The following is a 21,843-nucleotide window of genomic DNA, read 5'->3' as shown; positions in this document are numbered from 1 at the left end:
CCAACCCTTCCTCCTCAGAAGGAGGACTCCTCGCAGTCTACTCCTGCTCCAGAGTGGGGTCCCTCTCACAGGATGCAGTCCTACAGGCACAGACGGCTCCAGTGTGGGTCCCCCACTGGGTCGCAAGTCCTGCCAGTAAACCTGCTCCATTGTGGACTTCCCATGAAGTCACAGCCTCCTTCAGGCATCCAGCTGCTCTGGCATGGGATCCTCCATAGGCTGCAGGTGGATATCTACTCCATCCATAGACTCCTTGGGCTGCCTCACCGTGGTCTGCACCGTGGGCTGCTGAGGGATCTCTGCTCCACTGCCTGGAGCACCAGCTCCCTCCTCCTCCTTCTTCATTGACCTGGTGTCTGCAGGCTTGTTTCTCTTATGTATTCTCACTCCTTTCTTTAGCTGCAATTCTGACATTTTCTTCCCCCCCCCTCCTCCCCCCAATTATGTTATCACAGAGGCACTACTGCTATTGCTGATTGGCTCACCTTTGGCCAGTGGTGAATCCATCTGGAGCCAACTGGCATTGGCTCTGCCGGACATGAGGGGAAGCTTCTCACAGATTCTCAGAGAAGCCACTTCTGTAGTTCCACCCCCACCAAAACCTTGCCATGCAAAACCAATAAAGACTTGCATATAGAAACCCTCAGTAGTTAAGACCTGTGGTTGATTCTGTACTAACAACTCTAGACTTAGCGCAGTGCAGGTCGCTTCAGTGTTTGGGTTTTTCTATGTCTTTCTTTCTACAGTTGTAGGATAAGGATTGCGATATTTACTAGCTTTGCAAAAGAATCTTGAGATCCTCCAAAAGTAGTTTGAGATTAAATACCTACTGAATACAAATTGCTGTTATGTTAATAGAAGCAAAGCAAAATGGATGAATTATTATTATTGGTTTTTTAATGGTTCTTTAGTTAGAGATCAGCATATTAATAAGAGAAAAATAAAATGAAAAAAAATTGAACCAGTGACTTTGTTTTTACAGGTTCTTTCATGTTGGTTAATACATCTGGGAGATTTGCGGGACAGAAAGCTCACCTCCTGATGCCCCATCTGAAAGAAAATGATACACATTGCATTGATTTCCACTATTATGTTTCAAGCAAGAGTGGATCTAGCCCCGGCACTTTGAATATATATGTGAAGGTTAATGATGGTCCTCTTGGTAACCCGGTCTGGAACACATCTGTCACTGGTGCTTGGAACAGAACAGAACTGGCAATTAGCACTTTCTGGCCCAATTTTTATCAGGTATGTTTTACTTTTTATGAAATTTTGTTTCTCATAATAGTCACCTCATTCTTAATCGTAATTTTGACTTTAAATCAAAATACCTTTCAGTATGTCTAGTTGATATTTATCGTAATTACTTTTTTGTACATGATGCTAAATGTTTGATTTTACATACCTATGGCTGTGTTTATAAGTTTATATATATTTATAGATGTGTATGAAATGAATGCACACACACGTGCTTTAAATGTATATGAACTAATTATGTTGAAACAATTAAGAAATTTTGCCATTGATTTCAGTCAATTACCTCAGTTTCTCTCTAATAAATTCACTCATTTTTTCAGTTCATTAGGGGTGCTGGAATCGAATGCCAATAAATTTTATTACAGTAGAATCTTCAAGTTTGATTCAGATCAGCAATACGTGTTTCTTTACAACCAGGCGAATCTTTTGAATCCTCAGTTTAAGTCTTCACTCTGAACGTAATATACATTTGTTCTGTCCAGTAGTAAGCATAAATATAATAGTGGCTGTCATAGGAATGGGGTTCTGATTGCATCCTAGAGATTTAGGGAGAATTTCGCTTGACAGTTCCCTAGGGTGCTGCTTTTCTGTAGGGAGGTTTACAGATTATACTGTTATTTACTGTTGTGTAGTAGTTCAACAGTTTTTCTACTTCTTCCCCTGAAAGCAAGTCTGTGTCTGCACAGACAAGTAATGTGATGTAATAAGAGCAGACCAGTAAAACACAGATGTTATTGAGGCTCCTCCATCTTCAGTTGCAGTTTGGAAAGTTTTATTTGGATTTTATTTGGTTCCCTGTACTGAACATTGTCACCATACTTACGGTGTGAAGCTTTCTGAAGAAAAACTGTCCCAGAGATGGGGGTTCTTTGACTGTAGACCTCCCTAGGAAGTACAGTGTTGCTCTTCCACCATGTTGTTCCACGGGGGGGACATCTTCATTCCTACATCAATGCCCCGATTATCAGTGTCATGTGTGGCAGAGTCTTGTTTCTGTTCCTGCGTGTGTGGTTCCAGGTGACTAAGTTTCTCATGATGAGTTTCAGTGTCCACTGTGAGGAAGTCTAGGAGGTTATAGAGGGCTTCTTTCTGTAGCTGCAGCAACTGATATGTATATATGTGAACTGAACCCGTTCCTTTTGAATGCTTTTTCTTCTAAGGGAAAAAAAAAAATATGAAGGACTTCCCAGAGTTTTTACCTCTGTGATTGTTTCAACTGGAATGAAACAGAAAGTTCTGGTCCAAAAGATGAGTTTGGAGTGCCAGGACCATATTACTCTCTTGGAATTTGGGATACCTGTCAATGCATGCATTACTTGCAGACCCAGATGACAGAGTCCAAGTGTGGTTTAGCCATACCTTAACATCTCTCATACTGAAAGGTCAGAGTGTTAATTGTTGCCTTTAAAGGTTTGAGGAGTGTTTAGATGGTGCTTTTAGTAATATGGTTTGGTTTTAGTTAGTACTGTGAGGAGCAGGGAGTTGGAATCGATGATCTTCAAGTGTTCTTTCTAACTCAAGATAATCCATGATCATCAGTCAGTAAAGAAGACGGTTGTGCTTCAAAGCCTCACTGTAGCTCTGAACCAAACGGCTAATGTGGACAGGGGAATTTTAATAGAAGCCTTGACTCTGACTATTAATTTTAAGGTAAATTAACATATTCATGAAAATGCATGCAAGCTCCGACAGTTTCGAATGTTATTACTAATGTTATTAGTAATTATCTGTGTCAGATTTCTAACAGTGTGATACATCTAACTGATGTCTGAGTAATGTGGGCATTTGGCCACCAAAATAGAAAGATAACCTTTCTCGTCCTCTTCCTCCTCGAAACCTCCCATCTGGACTGTTTGCCCTTATTCACAGGTGAACCCTTATATGCTTGGATGGGGTACTGCAGTTTTGCAAATTACCATGCATCATCAGATATATAAAATAGGTACCTGAGTCTGTCTGTCATGGATTCCATGTGCTCTCTTTGCCTCTTCAAACGTAGAAATTCTTGCATAATCTTTCTTTCACTAGGAGTACAGTAAGTCATTTTCCTTGCATTTGCTGCATCTAGTCTGAAATAATCCCTAGTTGGGTACTGCAGTTCAGCTGATGTGCCAAAAAATCTTATGCTATATTAATATCCCTGATGGTGCAAGGAATCTGTGTTAAATACTGCAACTTCACTGGGTTTATTGTAGATAAGCTAATTTATTCTTGAGGAAGCGCTGTCACCATTTCGACAGCTTATGGTCAGTTGTGTCCCTTTTGGTTGCCTTCATCCTCTCAGAAATCTGTAATGCAATTTCCTCACTCACCTGCTGTCACTTGCGATTTTTCATTATTTCTGAACTCTTTTCCTCCATTTTCATGCTTTTTCTTCTTCACAGAGGCTGTTGTGGGGGGAGTCAGGATGGTAGCTGCAAGCAGCTGGGAGAAGGGCAGGAAGAGGAGAGAAGGTATATGTGGGTCTTGTGAGAGTGTGCCTCCAAGTTAGGTGACAGCTCAGATGACTGCATGAATGGTGGGAGAAGGCAGAGGACCCATCTGACAGGTGTACAGTACCCAGTCTGTTTCCTAAGCTGCTATTCATTTGATTCCTCAACTCCCAACCTCTTTTGGCACAAATCCATGAATTCCTCACGAAACCTCCAAAATGTACAAGTCTTCCTCCCAGGTTGCCTGACCTTATTGAACAAAATTAAGAGAAGTCCACCAAGAAGATTTTTAAGGAATGATGAAGGCCTTTTAGCTTCATATATATGAAGGGTAGTAAGTTTGTGATAAGTAATCTTCAAGAGAAGACGTGGCATTAGTAGATGAAGGGACAAAGCAGTGTAATCATTCTTTGTTGTTTTAAATTGCATAATCCATGTATCCATCTGCATGTCTGTGAATGCCTTATAATTCCATTCCATTAATGGAACACATACAAGATATCTAGCTGCAAATGAAACCAAAATGTACTACAGAACTCTGAGGACAAATTTTGTAGGATAACATTTCAGAGTTATTTATACAATTCAGTTTTTTTAAAAACACAGTGTGATGTGTCTGTTTTGCTGTTGATTCATGAAAAACATAGGCAAAATAACTCCCACTAAAGGTAACTGACTACAAATCAGATTATGTTGTATGGAGTGAGTTTTAATCCAACTTCTAAGGATTTATTTGTTTAAACCATGTATTATGAATGTGAACATGCAAAGCATTCAAAAGATTTAATAATTAACAGTACTTTATTATTGTATCGCCAGTTGTCCAAGCTTGTTTTTCAGAAGTACAGTCTCTGAACAAAGTAATTAATTTCATTTAATGTACTCTTTTCTTTTTACTAGGTAGTTATTTGTGTATGTTTCACCCCATGTGAAAGCTGTATTACATATATAAATCACAATTATAACCTGCATGTAACAACATTAATTGTTGTTTACTTACTGATTATTTAAACCTAAATTGTCAAGTATTCTGATGATTAAGGGTGTATTTAACTCCATAATTAATGGTCTTATAAGTACCACTGCTTAACATCTGCCGTTGACTTTAGAGTATGTCTGCATTGCAGTCCGGTTAGTGATTACAGTATAGTTGCAGTAACATGGATTCAAGCTTCCAAACACCTTCTGAGGGTCAAAGATAATCAGCACAGCTTGTGCTTTTCTGCTGTGCCTCCTGGTCTCTGAGCTATTTGTTTCGAAGCTGGTATATTTCTACAGGAACTAGTCTTATTTTTTGTATTATAAAATTACTTTAGGAGTGCTCCCCTGAGGGAGCATTGCCTTCCTCTCTTTATCGTTGGTCACGGGAGAAATTGTTTGCTTTACTGAGCTATTGTCTGCTTGGTGCATCTTAAGCAAGAGCATAAAGGAGTGTAGCATGCCTTTAGAGACAGCCTGCAAGCAAAACAAGGTTTCACATAATTGCTAAGACCTTCACCCTCCTCCTTACTTGAATAGAATTAGAGTGTATACAAAAAAAGAGAACTAAACGTTGCATAGATTTCTGTGGTTAGTGGCGAGATTGCTTTTAGATTTTTGGGGAGCAGCCTCAGCAGGCTGAGAGGCTCTAAAATTATGCTTTGACAAGTAAGTCCTGAAAAGGCAGCTCCTATAGTCAGGAGACGGTGGGAGGGTTTGAGGGTTTTTTGGTGTATGTTTTTATTTTCTTCTAGGTTTTGATTTCTTTTTCTCATTTGGATTTTTTAGCGGGAGTAAAATCTGTTGATTTCAGGGTGGTTTTTTTGTTTTGTGTGTTTGGGGTGAAGGAGGTTTTGTTTTGTTTTGTTTTGTTGTGGTTTTTTGTTTGTTTGATTTTTTATTTTTTTTTATTTTTCCCTGGGTTAGTTGATGATTCTTAGACCAATTAATAGTTTTTAAAATGTATTTTATGTTTTTGAAATATTGCCATTTTGGAACATTACAGTATGCAAAACACGACTACTGGGTTGAGTCTGGTGAGTTGCTTTGTGTTCCCTGCTTCTAACCCCGCAAGCAAGCAATTTAGCACATCACTGTTGCAAGCTACACACTGTCCCCCCATCAGTTTTTGTATTTTGAATTATTTGCTTTGTACTTTGCTGGGAGTCAGTCATGGCAGCAGTGAACTGAAACAAATCTTGATTAAATAAAACAACAAAACTCTGCAGACTTAAAATCCAAAGATGGAATTGAAAGGATTAAAAATAACTTCCAGTGGAGTAATGCAACTGTCTATGCCACTGCACCATCTTTAAACAGAAATTCCTGTGAAGCTGAAATGAAAAAAATGGGATAAGAGCCTGGCAGTAATTCCTGATCTTTTTTAGTAAGGACACAAAGGAGTTACATGGTTTCACTTCACACAGAGATGAGATTTACCCTTTACCATTCTGACACTTTACACTGTAAATTAGGAGTTTAGGGAATAAGAAGCAGTAGATCCATCCTACCTTTTCAAATCTGGACTTAAACTTTCATTTCTTTCATAACCTGCTTTGTACATGCTTTGATTGGAGTTTCGCTCATGCAATGTACTTAAGTCATCAGCCAGGACAGAGAATTAAGCTTCTTGTGCAGTAAAGGTCAGGCTCACATTCTCGTGTGTTTTGTATGTTGCATTCAAGTGCACACATACGCTTCCTGAACTGCACTTTGAACTCCAGAGAAACTTTGAAATGCATATTGCATTTTGAATCAAAAACCTGTGATAGGCATCTTAAATAACTCTTCTTCATTGACTTGGGTGCTTTGGGAATAGATATTTTGAGAAAGATGCACCAGGGCAAACCACATAGCTAAATTTAAAAACCCTAGCAGTCTAAAAATGTCCAAGAGTCAGCAGGCATGTGCTTTTTGTCATATACACAAGGCTCTATTATTTTCTCCCTTCCGTTATTCCTGAACCAGGAAAGCTTCTTGACCTTCAGAAGAGAAATATTAAGGCAACAGCTGGTTTAAAAACAAAAAGAGAAGAATAAGATTTAAGAGACCCTAATGTCAGTAGCTTGATTTTCAGTCCTTCTTGCTTATAAGAGATTACTTTGCAGCCTCAGATTGGCAGCAGCCACCAAAATGCTGTTTGGTGTGCTTGAGTGCACATGTGAGTGCCACGTGCCAGTTGTGTTGGAGTGAGAGGTGGGGAGGGAAATGGCATGAAGCAGAATTCCCAGCCAGGGAGGCCGGAACAGATTTCAGGCAGCCCAAGTCAATAAGCTGTGATGGACTTTTGTGGAGCCTGAGAAGGACCAGGTCAGGAGCCTCCCTTCACATGGCTTTGATGAGGAAACAGCCGCTGTGATTGTGGCCTGGTGATAAAGCAGGTATGAGTCAGAACAGGGAGAAGAACTCAACCCACGGGGTGCAAGTCAATGCCAATTTTCTGAAGAGAAACTGTTCCCAGCACCTTGCAAAATACAGTCGAAGAAAGGCACTCCATGCAGTAAAGTAGAGTAGGCAGAGAGGAAGCGTGGTGACACAGGCAGCGTGTGGTACAGCACTGCCTGCTTGCTGGGGATGCAGCAGGGCGGGATTGCAGCCTGACTGACGTTAAACAGCTTTCTTAATACTCCTTTCTCTTTCTTGTTTTTGCAAAGTGCTATTTTTAAGTCGTGTGAAGTAAAGAGTGTTTATATGAAGTACAGTCCACCTTTTGACTAAAAGCGTTGTAATTTTGCAACAACAAAGGCAGGAATTTACTGAGTGAGGTTGTGTGGCAACAAAACCTGTTTATTTCTATTGTTCTTTGGCGCAGACGGGTTATCTTGAGTCGCACATTTTCAGCAGTAAGCATTTATGTTGGTGAGCAGACCTCCTTTCTTTGTTCATATGTAGCAAGGGGAAATGGCAGGAATGAAAAGCTAATTTTGCTCTTCACTGAAGCAGGGAGGATCAGGGACAGTGCAGTGCTAAGCTGCTTCCCTGGTTCCTGTTTGGCAGGCCTGCAGGGGGGAGAACGCTGTTATACAGCTTTGAGGGCAGTGTTCAGCAGAGTTTTTCCTGAGCAAATGAATTCAGTGTTTTAACCAGTTGTTTCCGGACTGATAAGGTGGTGGAATAATAGGCAAAAAATCCAAGGGCCGCCCAGTCTGACGTTGCTGGAGTGTTGTCTCTGTTTTGACTGGAGCCTTTTACATTGCCTGCGGGAGTTGTGTCAGCCATGAGAAAAGGCAAAATTCGGAGGCACAAGTAAAAATGTTAACATTTACCAGGCAGGCAACTTTTCAAATGCAAAATGATGGAGAGAACTGGATGTGAAATAAGTTTCTAAGTTTCATTTCTGGTGGAATTACTAGCAAAACTGATCTAGATCTGTGAAGAGTCTTGATATCCCTACTATAAGGTTTTCAGAGAATAAATGAGCTATTGGAAGTGTTTCTAGGTCCCTCCCTGAGCACACTCTCACAGTATGCAGCCCACTTGCTAGGACTTTCAGAAACGTGTCATGCATACAGTGAAATTCTTTTTTTAGTCTAAAAAGAGAAAATGCTTAGATAAGGAGATATTTGAGTCCGTAATCTTCATTTATCATTTTAAATAATAATAAATTGTAATAAAATACTGGATTTGTATACAGCAGCTGAGATTATTTCATAGCCTGTGAACAGAACAGGGATTATATTACAAAACTTAGAATAACTGTCATGTTCACAGAATCACAGACTGGTTTAAGTTGGAAGGGACCTTAGGGGTCATCCAACCCCCCTGCCATGGGCAGGGGCACCTTTCACTAAACCAGGTTGTTCAAAGCCCCATCCAGACTGGCCTTGAACATTTCCAGGGATGGGGCAAAACTTTATGCAAACTGCTCCAGTGCCTCACCACCCTTAAAGTAAAGAGTTTCTCCTTATGTCTAATCTAAATCTATCCTCTTTCAGTTTGAAGCCAGCACACCTTGTCCTATCACTACATGCCCATGTCAAAAGTCCCTCTCCAGTTCTCAAAATTTTAAGGTCCCTTTTAGGTACTGGAATTACAAAAATTATTTTGAGATCTACTCAGGTACTGTGTATGTTTTCTTTCCTAAAGCTCAGGTTATTGGTCTCGCCGGAAGTCAGATAGTTCTTTAGCAAAGGCATTATTACGTGGCATTTTAAAATAACAGTAAAATCTCTGTTGTCTGGCAGTAATATTTTTTGCGGAAAACTAAAAACTGGTTTGGCTGGCTGCCCCACAGGCGTGCATGTGCCAGTTCCTCATGGGATTTCTTAGAACTTAACTTGTCTAAAAGTTGAGAACCTGAAAAGACCTACTTTGCTCTGCAGTGATGGGATCGTGGATCTGATAGGCCTTTCAGATGGCTTTGTGCAGATCTTCCTATACTGAGCGCTCCATAAGAAAGAGAGGTTTTATTTTGTTAAAAAAGTTATATTTCAATAAAAACCAGAAATTTAATTGTTGGGGTATTTTTCTTCTAAACAGAGGAAACTCAAAGCCATTAAGAGAATACAAAAAATAAATCAATAACTGTCCCCAGCCCTATGTTTTTACAGGCAGGTCTTTGCTTTCACAGATGGATTCAGTTATCTCAGGGACTTCTTTGGGACAGCGTATTTCCCTGGGAAACTTTTCGACGATTTCTGAGACCTGTCTGTCTGCTCCCTGTTCTTCACTGCCATGCTGTAACATCTCTGCACTAAGTGCAGGTTCCCAGAGCTATGCCATGGTTCTCACACCCTGTGGTCTTTCAGATGTTCTCTGTTTTGAATAGGCTTGGTAGCTCTTCCAGAAATAGAGCAATCTCAGCCTTCTTCCAGGGGCACCAGCATATTTTTTTTTTCAGATAGAATAATACAATTGGAGAATGTGCAGCTCTGTCACATTTGTTAATAGAAAAGCTTCTTGTTCTGGGTCTCGCACTGCCATCAAAACTTAGGGTTACTTTGTGTACATCACCTCTCTGTATTTTCATTTCAAAGCAGTTAAGGTGAGGGTAAGAATAATCATGGTTGGAAGGGCTATTTTGGGTCTCTGAATTCAATTCATTATTCTTTGTGACTCTCTGCTTTTTTTTCTTCTTAGGAACTTCTGTTTCCCAAGATAGTTCTTAAGACCAGTTCCACCGGAAGATTATTTCACTCTATAGGAAAGAGATCTTTGGAAATTTTGAATAGTCTTGTTCTGGATGCTCTACTGAATGCTGGAAACCCAATCTATACCCTGTTCATCCTGTTGCTGTGAATCAGTAATACCAACTTTAAACACCAGTAGAGTGCCATATGGCATTCAGAGGGTTACAGGCTGAGGCTTGTGAAAAGGAGCAATCTTTTTCTGGCAGAACTTGCTCCTGAAAAATGTGTTTGGTGGCATTTGGACTTTGTTCATTCCCATCTTGTGTTTTCCTTGTTGCCACGTGATTCATCTGTGGGCAATGTTGGTGCTGTAGGTTGAAATTTTTGTGCGGACAGGAGGCAGAACTAGAATGAAAAGTATTTTTGGCATGTGGAGTTAAAGCCATATTTACATCAATTTCACTCCAGGGAGGCTGGGAGAGAGAAATGTACACAGTTTAGGAAGTTGATATGTGGGAGAGAACAACAGGATCAGTGTCCACAGGTAAAGCAATAAGAAAGAAGTGAGAAAACAGAGGCAAAAGGGTGTGAAGATTTTTCTCACCTCAAGATGTTTTTTTTTTTTTTGAATCAGAGTCAGTTCTCTGACTGTTTATTCAGCATCAGGAAATTGTGATATATTACGGAGCTGTATATTATCCTTGTAATATGTTTGCACTCTGTATCATTCTCCTTCTGCTGAAAGAACATAGTGTCTACATCTGCTCCAAGGTCAAGTACAGCATATGTGTGAAAAATAGTTTCTAAACTTTGTCCTCCTCAGTGTGCTTCCTGAGATTAGTTACAAGAGGCAATTACAGTTAACTTCCCAAGCAAAAGGGGAGTACTAAAAAAAAAGAAATCACAACCTGGATTTTAGCATGAACTTCTTGAGCAGTGGTTTGGAAATGTACCTGCTAACATTACTGGCATATTTTCTTCTATTCCATATAAACATTCTTGGTATGTTCAAAACTAAGGCTGCCAAAGTTTGGAGAGGTTTACTTTAGAGTGTACTTAATTCAAATGACAAGAACGGTCCATTTATTTTGTGACCTATTTATAGCCATTAAACAAACCGTGGCAAATGGATCTGCTTTACTTAATTCTCTACATTTGGTGGAAGATTAACAGCATGGAAAATAGATTCCTGAGAATAGGTGTGTTTGTGTCTGATACTCTGCAAATCTCTATGTACTACAGAACTGTGATTTTTAAAATGAAAGCAGTTATTCTGCAAGACAGAGAACTGAAAATGAAATACCAGTCTTAATACTTAAGGTGATTATTAGATAACTACTTTGGCAGACCAGATATTGGGGAGATTTGGTTATTTCTGCTGTGAGCTATATATGATCCCACTTGTAAATCTCCAAAAGTGAAGTAAATATGAAGAAATGTTCTGGTTAATTTTAACTATATGAAAAACACATTTTGAGGGTTTTACGATTGTATTTTGTTTTCAGGGTGTTTTCAACATGTTAAAAATGTTGATATATTTTTATAAAACACAGTATTTTTATATTCCTTGTGTTACAAAGCCACTAACTGAAATTCTCTTTTTGCTTCTCAGGTTGTTTTTGAAGTGGTTACTTCAGGTCACCCAGGATATGTGGCTATTGATGAAGTCAAAGTTTTAGGACATCCATGTAGTAAGTACCTATCTTCTGTTGTAAAGCCAGACCCCTAAAATCAGTGTGCCATTATGTTTGAATAAATGTGGAGTAAAGATAAGGAAAATGTGAGAAAACAATGTCACTGCCACGAATATTGGCTGAGTATGTCCAAAGTGTTCCTGACATAGCATCATTGCACCTTATTGGCTTTAAAGACATCTGTCTTATATGCACCTTGTGTGTGACACTTTGCATGAGTCCCAGACCCCAACTGCACCATATAGCAACTCCTTTAGAAAAAAATCACCAAGTCATCATGATCCTGTGATTCTAAGATTTGTGAATGAGTTTTCTGTCTGCATCAAAAATTCAGTGTGGCCACGAGCTGAGACATGAGTGAGAACAGATGAGCAACACAAGAGCTGAATATATGTACATTTTTTTTTTCCAAGGCTTGGAAGGAGGAAAACTCAGTTGGTTGAGGGCTGAGGCTTTGCTTAGCAAGGCTACTTAGGGTACTTCCCAAGGCTCATGGCTCAGTTTCTGCACTGTTCTACTTCCTTATGTTTCAGATACTTTTTCTTATTTGATTATTAAGGATATATAATACTTAACCATCCTAAATTCTCTTAAAACTGATGTCAGAACCAAACCTTGTAAATCAAGCCTTAATGTAGTAATCCAGGTGTAATTGAACAGACTACTTAAATAACTTACTAATGCATATATATACTATTCGTCAAATAAGGTGTATTAAGATCATACATGGAATAGTAGGTTGTAGTCTTATTGACCAAATGACTGAGTGGAAGAAGACAAGACACCAACTTCTGTGTAATTGTTCTTCCTATGCCATTTTTATCTTGTTATGCATTTATTGTGGTTAAAGGTAAGAGCTGTGATTCCAAATAAAAAGTACTTTATCTGTTAGTACCCGGAGCACGTCATAAAAATGGTTTTAGTGTTAGTGGCAAGAAGACACCCACGTGTCTTCAAATACAGAGACAGTTATGCAGAATCAGCAGCTTTTATTTCTGAATCACTTAGTTCTAATAAACAGGGCAGGCTCTCAGGTTGTTAGACAATATATGTGCTTCTGCATTTTGAATTTAAATCTTTGGTTCAGGTAGGGTAAGTCTAAAGCAGCATTTTAGCAGCTTACTATTTTTTTGTATACAGATTTTGAGAGGTTTGATCTGTGCATTTGTACCAATCCATTCTCAAAACCTGCTCTTGTTATTGTGGAGACTGAGTTATAGCCCATAGCACCTAGAGTTCTAACATGACAGTGTTGAAATGCAAAAGCTTTAATGAAAAGTTCTTTGATGAAGTAATTAAAATGTTAGAAATTAAGACATCAAACCAGTTAAATTGTCTACAAGAAAATTGAAAAAGTGTGAAAATTGGAATAGAATTACTCTGTGTCTAAAACTTGGCAAAGTTCATAATGCTATTCTTCTTGTATATTGCCAGAAAAAATACTTTTAGAATTATTAACTCTTTAAACAAAAATGAGAAAAATTTGAGAGACAATGCCTTGTGTAGTACAAAAACCCGGCAGAAGTCAAGTTGTGAGCATGTAGAAATGAAAGGGTTGTGTTGTGGTGGGTGGGATTTTTCTTGTGTGTGTGTGTGTGTGTATGTGTATGTTTGCTTGTTTGTTTTTAAAACCTTATGCCCTTCTCCACTTAGGCCATACCTGGTAATTCAGTAAAGCTAGTTTTCCAGAATTTAAGAAAACCCAGACAAAAGTGGAGTAAAAGCAGAAATTTAATAAAAAAAAAAAAAAAAAAAAAAAAAAAAAAAAAAAAAAAAAAAAAAAAAAAAAAAAAAAAAAAAAAAAAAAAAAAAAAAAAAAAAAAAAAAAAAAAAAAAAAAAAAAAAAAAAAAAAAAAAAAAAAAAAAAAAAAAAAAAAAAAAAAAAAAAAAAAAAAAAAGACTGAGAAAGGGGGAAGGGGGAGTATAGTGAAGAATTTTACTGCAGTAGGACCTTAATAGTTTGATAGGCAAAAAAGAGAATGATTCTGGCTTAAAGTCAGTCTCTCTTAACTGGGAAGTGTTTAAGAAAAAAAAAACACCAGTATGTGTAATAAATTTACCATAAGGATAGTTATCATGAAAATATTTTATTTTGTACTTAGATATTATTTGGGGCTTTTTATTCCATTTCATCCTTCTTATGCTGCCTTGCACTGGATATTTAGCAACTTTTTCTTGGATTATAGTAGCTGGGTAGCTAGTACTAGGACAAAGCTGTGTGCTTTGTCCTAGTAATAAGGTCTTTTAAAAAATATCGACACTTTAAATGGTTGTGATGCTCTGCTAGAAAATAGATGTTTTGTTTGCTAGTCTAATGCTAGTACTAAGATTTTCATGTCAAAAAGCGATCTTCAGAGCCTGGCTTATCTGTTAGTATAGACAGTGCAAGAAGTCTGCCTATCTGCAGACTGTATTGGGGGAATACTATGTTTTAAAGGATAAGTTTCTGTATAAAATATCTATGTTTTTCTGTGTCATGAGGTTGACTCTTTCTAGTAAAACAAAAATACACATGCTCTCTTTCCTCCTTTAGTGGACATAGCTGTTGTTTGAAGATCAGTTTCATTTCTTAGGTTATAGGTATGTTTCCCTAACTTTTACTGGGATTGTTTTCTCTTTCTAAATGAAAAATAAACATTTGTGTGGAGAATGTGTTGTGCTTTGTTTTTTTTCCTGCAGTGTTGTTGAAAAGAATTGCACTTAAAGAATACAGCTGTAGTTGGTGTTCTGTTAGTATTTTAGCTGTTTGTTATGCTACATTTCTGCATTTTCTAATCTCTTCTGTAGACATTGTGCTTGGTTGAAATGAAAAACCTGTTCTCTTGATAACATCACTGAACTTCTTATGTTTTTTTCTAGTTGGTAGTATAAGCATCTAACAGGTTTTCCTTCAAAACATTATTAGTTTCCAATATAATCTTTATTAGAAGAACGTCATTACAAAAGAGATGCTGAGCTAAGATAATTTACACAGCAGGAACAATTAAACAGCATCCTTCTATTCTGCTCTTTCCCAGGTACAGAAATAAACCGACCTAGAATCTAATGTGTAGTCAGTGAGTTGAATCTTTTAAAGCAGAACTGTTTCATTTGCTTTCATAGACAGTACTTTTGTCTTGCATAACTTCAATACTTTTATCTTTTCCAACAGCAAAAACTCCGCATTTCTTGCGTCTTCAGAGTGTGGAAGTCAATGCAGGACAGTTTGCTACTTTTCAATGCACTGCCAATGGTGGAACAGACTCAAGTGACAGACTCTGGTTACAGGTAATTTCTTTCTTTCCTGATACACTGAGATCTAGAGAAAGGAGAGACTCCTGAGAGGAACGTAAAACATCAAAAATTATGGGGCTGTCCTTTTCCTCAATATTAGATTTTATAATGCCTTTGAACTGCTGCATAGTCGGTATTCTGTTGTAGAAAACGATACTGGAAGGTTTTCCTCTCTTATTTCAGTGGAATACCTTTTTAAAAATAAAGGTACTGTTTTTCTTACATGTGGCTATCATCAGTAAAGGCTAAATCCCCAAGGAAGAGCACATGACTTTCTTACAATGTCTATGCTGGCTAACTGCAGTATAAAATTTTTTTTTTTTGTTACCTCTATCTCTGCTTAGTATTTTTAGCTAAATTTGCATTGTTACTCTTTAAGTCTAGAGATGACCAATATGACAGTCAAATCCGACCTTCTCTATTATAGAGCCAAAGAATCTTTCTTATATTATTGAGTCCAGTATTTATTACTTAATCAGTAACGTAGCTTCTAAATAGGTGTCAGATCCTGGTTCAAAGTATTTCTCCAACTCATTTTCTTTCAGTGAAGACAGTCTCCCTTACCTGTATGTGTAATCTTGTATCAAAAATATGCCTTTTTTGCTTGATCCCTTTCAGTAATGGGCATGCAGGTTTAACTGCTGCCTTCCTACCATTATTACAGAATTGTTCCCCACAGCAAACAATAGTCAGTATTTGAACTTAGCATTAGGTATATATACTAACCTCCAGATCCCAGTGATTTACATAGATGGAAAACAACATGCTAGAACTGAGACATTGTCTGTGAGAACGAAGTGAGGGCAATTAAAATAAATGAAACAGTGCCTAAGGAGATCAGTCAGATGAAGCTGCAGTTAGGGGAGAAGGAGGAAAAAGAGAATTTGAAGCAATGGTAACAGGTGGGACTTAGAGATGAAATTCTGTATTTTTGCTGTTTAAACAATTTCAGGCTTTTACTATAGTTTTCCTTTAACATTGCATTTGTATTTCATAAATTATTCATGTAAGTGTGACGGGTTAAACAGCTGAGTACTTATATGAAATCTAGCACACACAAAAAAATAAGTAAAACCACTTGAAAAGCAAAGACTCATATTTATCTGTATACAAATGATGAACTGATATGTCTGTTCAGAAAGAGCCTGATCAAATACAGTAGAAGGTAATGAAAACCTGCTTTGGTTTTATTTGGATTTTATTTTCAACCTCTGTGCTGATATAAGGCCGATATTTCTGTAATGCTTTTAAAGACAATATTACACATTTGAATTGGTAGAATTAGACTCCTGTGTTTCCTAAGCCACCAAGATTTTTTTAAAGAATGATTTTTTTTCCTCTCATGAAAAGGGTTTAACATATAGGGGAAAATAATGGGTTGCTATTTCATCAGTGACACCCCTCTAGAACCTGTGAACTTTTGCAGAATTCTCTATTGTGAAATTGAAGGTAGAATTCAATATAGAGAAATCCTTGTTCCTTTCAGTTTTTGCGTACATTTCAGGACAATCTAATTTCAACTTTAATTTTTTTTTTTTCACAGAGTTTAGGACACACATAAATTCTTTACAAGGCTGGAATGTAACTTCTTTATTGTAGAAATTAAATATCCTTCTAGGTTTTATGTAATATAAAACAATTTTCTTAACAGCAGTAGCAATTCCCGAATACCTTTGCTGAGCTTAGTTAAGTCAATTCCTTGTTTATGCATGATTATGAGATTTCTTTTTCTATATGGAGGACAAGAAAGTAGTGACAGATTGTCTTTTTGAGGAATTTTATCTTCCTGCAGGACCACTGTGTATTTATTCTGCCTAGACAGCTAGAGGTCTCTCTGGTAATCAGGCCAAGGTTGTTCATTTTCCAGGTGTGCCTTTGCATAAGAACATTTTAAAAGTGCACAGGATCTCCTGGATAGCTTGAATTTATTTTTGTACTTGTTTGCCAGTTTCCACAGATGTCTGCTGCAACTTACAGTAAGACTGAACAAACAGCTCTGTGTGTGGGATGCTGCAAATCAAGGCTATGAGATACAGTTCCCTAAAGGATTAGCTTTATTTTAGCGTGCTAGGTCATTATGACCTATATTTTATATATATGGGTCCTTTCCAACTCAGCATATTCAGTGATACTGTGGTTATCAGGTAACAGATCCCCAGACCTTGCAGTTCTCCATCAGTCAGCTGGCTGTCTGGTTTCATGATGTGATACTGAGGAGTTTTTTTATATGCCTGCGTATGACATCTCATGATGCTGCCACAGGACCATGAGTACAATGCAGCCATTTGTAATAGCTGTCAAAGAACACGCCATCTTCTGCATCATATGACTGGTTACATGGACATTAAAGATACTTTTGTTCCCGATAGCGACAGAGCCAATATGAAACTACAAAACATCTCAGTGAAAGACATTCTTATATGCACTAGAGCCAGAATAAAATGAACACCATTCTCTGGAAACGTTTCCAGTAGCACTCAGGTCACAGGGATCCAGGCTTTAGTGGTACTGTGAACAAGTCATGCAGTCTCTCAGCATTTCTTCCATGTTAATCATATCAGAATGTTTAATCTGTCTGGATGTGGCTGTTCCAGAATACTGTGATATAATTTGCTCCCAAATGATTTCTGGTACCTGTCATTTTTTTTTTTTTTTTCAGATTGACATAGTCAGGCTGAAGTACAGGTAAATTGCCAGGGTGAAATTGAAATCACAAACTCACTGAATTCAGTGATATTTCTGCACTTTCCACTGGTGGCAGGATTTTACTCCTGTACTTCTGTCTCTTTAATATAGTACCTCTCCACTTCTATGCACCAGACTTCAAGTTTAGTAGGACACATTTTTCTGGTGAACAAATATTTTACTTTTTACAGTCTGTTAGACTGTGAGTGATGTATGTTCCTTAAAACAAATGAATAGTTTTAAGTTGGTTGGTTATTTTAGTATCCTTGTCTTTGCTGAGTAGTTTTGGAAACAGCATAGATGCTCTTGGTTTAATAATGCCAAGGGCTTGAAGCACTCCTAAGTGAAATCCATAGATAATATTTTTTGCACTCCCCCCCTTTTCAAGTCTATCCCGCTCCTGTTCCCTAGGGAATATGAAGTCTGTTAATTTATGGAGTATTATGACAGCTTTTAAAATTGAAAGGGTGATGAGGAATCACAATTCGTACAATAGCTGCCCAAATTAGACCAGTGAGGCATGAAATTTATTTCATGATGCTGTGATCGGTATTTACTCTTTCGGGAAGAAAGCTGTTTAACCATTGTGTAGTGCAGTGCTTTGTAAGAAAAACTTTTTTCTTCACCCCACTAGGCAGACATGCACCCTGGTGCATGAGCTATGACTGCAAGCTTGTCAGATAATTTGAAAACAATTGTGGGTGTTTTCAGTAATACCATTTATGGTTACAGTCAAATGAAAAACACAGCACAGTATCATACAATTTTTGTTCTGTTATCATAATGAGAGTCCAGTTAATAAGGTCATTGGTTAGATTGTACGTTTATGAAGTCACGTCCCTATTAGCTGATGTTCTAAACATAAAAATACCTTTAAAATAAATCTGAACGTCTATAATTAAGAGATGTATCCAGTCTGCTTTCATTTTTTTCACATCTGTGGACAATAATGGTTATTGCCAGTATGGGATGACTCTTTCTCTCCTATTGAATAATTAAGCAAAAATGTCATTCCTGTGCTCTTTCCTTTGCTCCCACTGCTGGAAGAAAAGGAACAGGTTGAACAGTTTATAGTCAAAGGAAAGCAGCTGAGACAATGTCTTCTGTAAAGCCTGTGTTAGTATTTAGTAAATTGTGGAAACATAAATCCATATTATAGGACAGAGAGGGTGGAATTCTTTTTTGGAAGTAACATGCTTTTGGTGCAGCTATGGGCTGCAAACCATGGGCTTATTTTTCCTTAGCTTCTCAGGCCTGGGTCCTTCTCTTCATTTTTCCATCTGCATTTGCTGCTTCTCCTGGTGTGCAGTGGTTTCATTCAGTTCCCTCTGCATGCTACTTGTTCTTAGAATGATCTAGAGTGTGACTTCTGGGAAATTGCTGTCACGTGATACCCAGGTATTAGGAAATTCCATTTTAACATGTTTCCCAACGCAGTCTTTTTTACGTTCATTTCTGAAGATTTGTTGTAGTGTCACTAAATGTGGCATTTTTCACACATGTGCCTTGACTCAGTGTGAGTAGCCTTTCTTGGGAGAGGTTTCTCAAACAATGTAAAGCTGCAGTTGATGGGAAAGAGAACTTCACTAAAGTTACTTTTTCTAGCTTTGTTCTAAAATATGTTTTTTTAAAATTTAATTCTCAAACGTATAACTTTCATTGCAAAAATAGAGAACTAAGAGTAAAAATCTGTTGAAGGGAAGCAAATAGCAATAGGATCCCAGGATGTGTCTGACAGCTGTAGTAAGCAGCATCATCATATTTACCAATAGCAAGGTACTAATGGATATTCTCCGATAGAAGGGTAGAGGGTGAAATCTCTCATACCTGTGGTTTATGCGTGCAGAACATGTACTACATTGTTTGCAGCCAAGAAACTAAGAACAGTGTCACTCCTGTGGCCAATCTCTCCTCTACCCTATGTAAAGAGTTTATTACCTGTTAATCCAGGATTTGGCTTTTCTTCTTGTCTTTCCTGAAAGCTGTCTTTCACCTTATTCAGTGTATCTTTTCTTGTATCTTCAGTAATCTTTTGCTGAGTGTATGAAGGGTATCAAAGATTTTATTCATCTATATACAAAACTACCTGTATGCATTATTTATTATTTTTTCAAAGGAAGAGATATAGTCCTGTGTCAGAGCGAGTTCTAGAAAGCAAATTGTTTTTCTCAGGAAAACACACATACACAAATGAGAGGTATCAAACACATCCTTGTAAGAATGTAGAACCAGTGAAATGACTCTTGACAGATGATGAAAATAAAATATATTGATAAGATACACAAAATAGTTTGTGTGTGTGTGCCCATGTGCTTGTTTACATAAATTTGCATAAAATATCCCAGAACGTGAACCAAAGTCCTGGAGTTTCATAAGAATTTTTTTGTTGTGCTGTAAACTCTCTGAGACTGTCACGTAATTACCATTTCCATTGCCAAGTTTTGAAGTACTTGAGGAAAAAAAATGTTTCAGCCATTTTTCAGTACTAAGATAGTGAAACAATACTTTATCTTTTAGATTAAATCATATACAGATGTAACAACTTGATAACACAGGTGAAATTATTAAACTGTACAATGGGATAGAAGACATTCTTTTGAATATTAAATGTTTGGAATTTGATCGGTAGGTGTATTTGTGAACTACAGGAGTGCACAGGATCATTCTTTCTCCTGCTGTTAACTAGCACATTCTTCCGAGACTGGCCAAACTGTGCTCAGCAAATTGTCTTGAATCCATTGCCTTGAGAATGACATCCATTGCCTTTAATGACATTAGGCAACTAAAAATTTTGCCAAGATTACATGTATCCTGAATGTGCATCATGATGTGGTTTTTTGTATATCAGCTGAGATGATATTACTTTGGAAGAATAATTAATGCCCTGTAGGAAAGGACACTGTCCATTACTGCATAGATGAAAGTGAAATGTTTGTGTTTTTTTTTTTTTTTTTTTTAATTCTGGTGACCATTTAATATTATTTCCAGGTTTTGGTATCTTAATTTTTTTTGTGTCCCCATCTCCACTCCAGTACACATTTAGTGGCTTTCTTGCAGTATATATTCTGTATTTTCTGTTAATTGATGTTAATCAGTTTCAGTTGTTTTTCAGTAATTGCATACTCATCTTACTATATGGCATAGAAACTTCTATGAAAAACAGAATATAGGAGGCTTGTGATGTGTATCATATTCGTGCTAGCCAGTGTCTAAGGAGCTGTGATATTTGATGAAAGCTGTTGCTTCATTATCTGTCTTCAATATGAATAATCTGATGTCTACTGGGAGAAATTAATTCATTGTGGACTGTTAAGGATGAATCCCAGCAAACATAGGCAAGAAACATAAAGTCATCTTGAAATAAATCTGTCTATCTGTGAAGTATTTTGACTTCAGTGGTGCTTTAGAGCTGACCAGCAGAAACATTTGAACCTGGTGTTTTTATTAGTAAAACCATGTGCAGCAGTGTTTACAGAATGTGTTTGGAGTTCAATGGGAATGTACATTAAGGGTGACTTTCCTTCTTGGACACTGCCTTTTCCATTATAGGTTAGCTTCAGCGACACTAAGTGGTGCATCAGGTGTTGTGTACCCTGTGTATCTCACTTACACTGTGACCAGTGAAATGCCCAGCTGAAAAAAACTCAAATGGTGCCATAACTAGTGACTATGGTGCCATTGTTACTCTGGGTCTGTATTCTAGCCTTACATGACTTGTATGAGATGGTGCCACTGTAATAGTGGAAGCAAAAATAAGCTTTATGTTCTCCTGTTCAGAAACACTGCAAAAGCCTGGCCAGCAAAGCTGCTCCAAGGGCTAAGCCTCCTCGCCCACCTGGAGAGCAATGCCGGGCGCAAAAGTCAAATGTTGGTAACCACAAAAAATTATCAGTGAGCTTTCTTATTAATAGTAAAATAATGCAGATAAGGGTAAATGGAAGAATAAACGTCACTCCTATCCTCATGTACCAGCTCCACCATTCCTAAAGGGTGTGAAAGCAAGTGTTATCCAAAATAGTTGAATTCTGGTGACAATACCTGTGGAATTTCATGACATGACTCAAAAGCCCTAAATCAGAAACTCTTCCATGAGCACAACAGACTACATTGGTAGTGATGCCAAAAAAGAAAGAACTTAGTGGTTGTGAAGAAATTCGATTATTTAATTTCTAAGACTGTTCTTTTTTTCAAGAAAAGTAAGCAACCCTTGATGCAGTAGGAAAAAAGTACTGTAGATGGAGAGGTGTTTATTTCCATAGGGGTGCCAGTCATCTGTCAGGTTGAAAGGCATGATAATGGCTGGTGTTCTCCAAAGGCCTTTCAGCACCTGTCTAGCAGAGGTGGAATCTGCTCTGCCAAGAGTGTGCTTTTAATACTGAAATATGCACTTGGTTTTCGGCTAGTATACCAACTGATCCTGCTTTTGAATGCTATTTAGAGTCTGAAAACTTGTAA

General features: G+C 37.7%; 1 protein-coding gene across 10 annotated transcripts in view; it reads left to right on the top strand.

Moving 5' to 3' along the window:
* PTPRM (protein tyrosine phosphatase, receptor type M) overlaps positions 1 to 21,843 on the top strand; it is a 455,758-nt gene that overhangs the window by 137,158 nt on the left and 296,757 nt on the right. For all 10 annotated transcript variants that reach the window (XM_027882060.1, XM_027882059.1, XM_027882057.1 and 7 more), the window contains exons 3-5: positions 980 to 1,248; positions 11,349 to 11,427; positions 14,582 to 14,697. In XM_027882060.1, the coding sequence (XP_027737861.1) occupies positions 980 to 1,248; positions 11,349 to 11,427; positions 14,582 to 14,697 (464 nt within the window). The remainder of the gene's footprint in view (positions 1 to 979; positions 1,249 to 11,348; positions 11,428 to 14,581; positions 14,698 to 21,843) is intronic.

Source organism: Empidonax traillii, unplaced genomic scaffold, assembly GCF_003031625.1.
Source record: "Empidonax traillii isolate 1590-97213 ecotype Southwest subspecies unplaced genomic scaffold, ASM303162v1 scaffold100:size1405979, whole genome shotgun sequence".
Classification (NCBI taxonomy): domain Eukaryota; kingdom Metazoa; phylum Chordata; class Aves; order Passeriformes; family Tyrannidae; genus Empidonax; species Empidonax traillii.
This window is presented reverse-complemented; position numbering and strand designations above follow the sequence as displayed.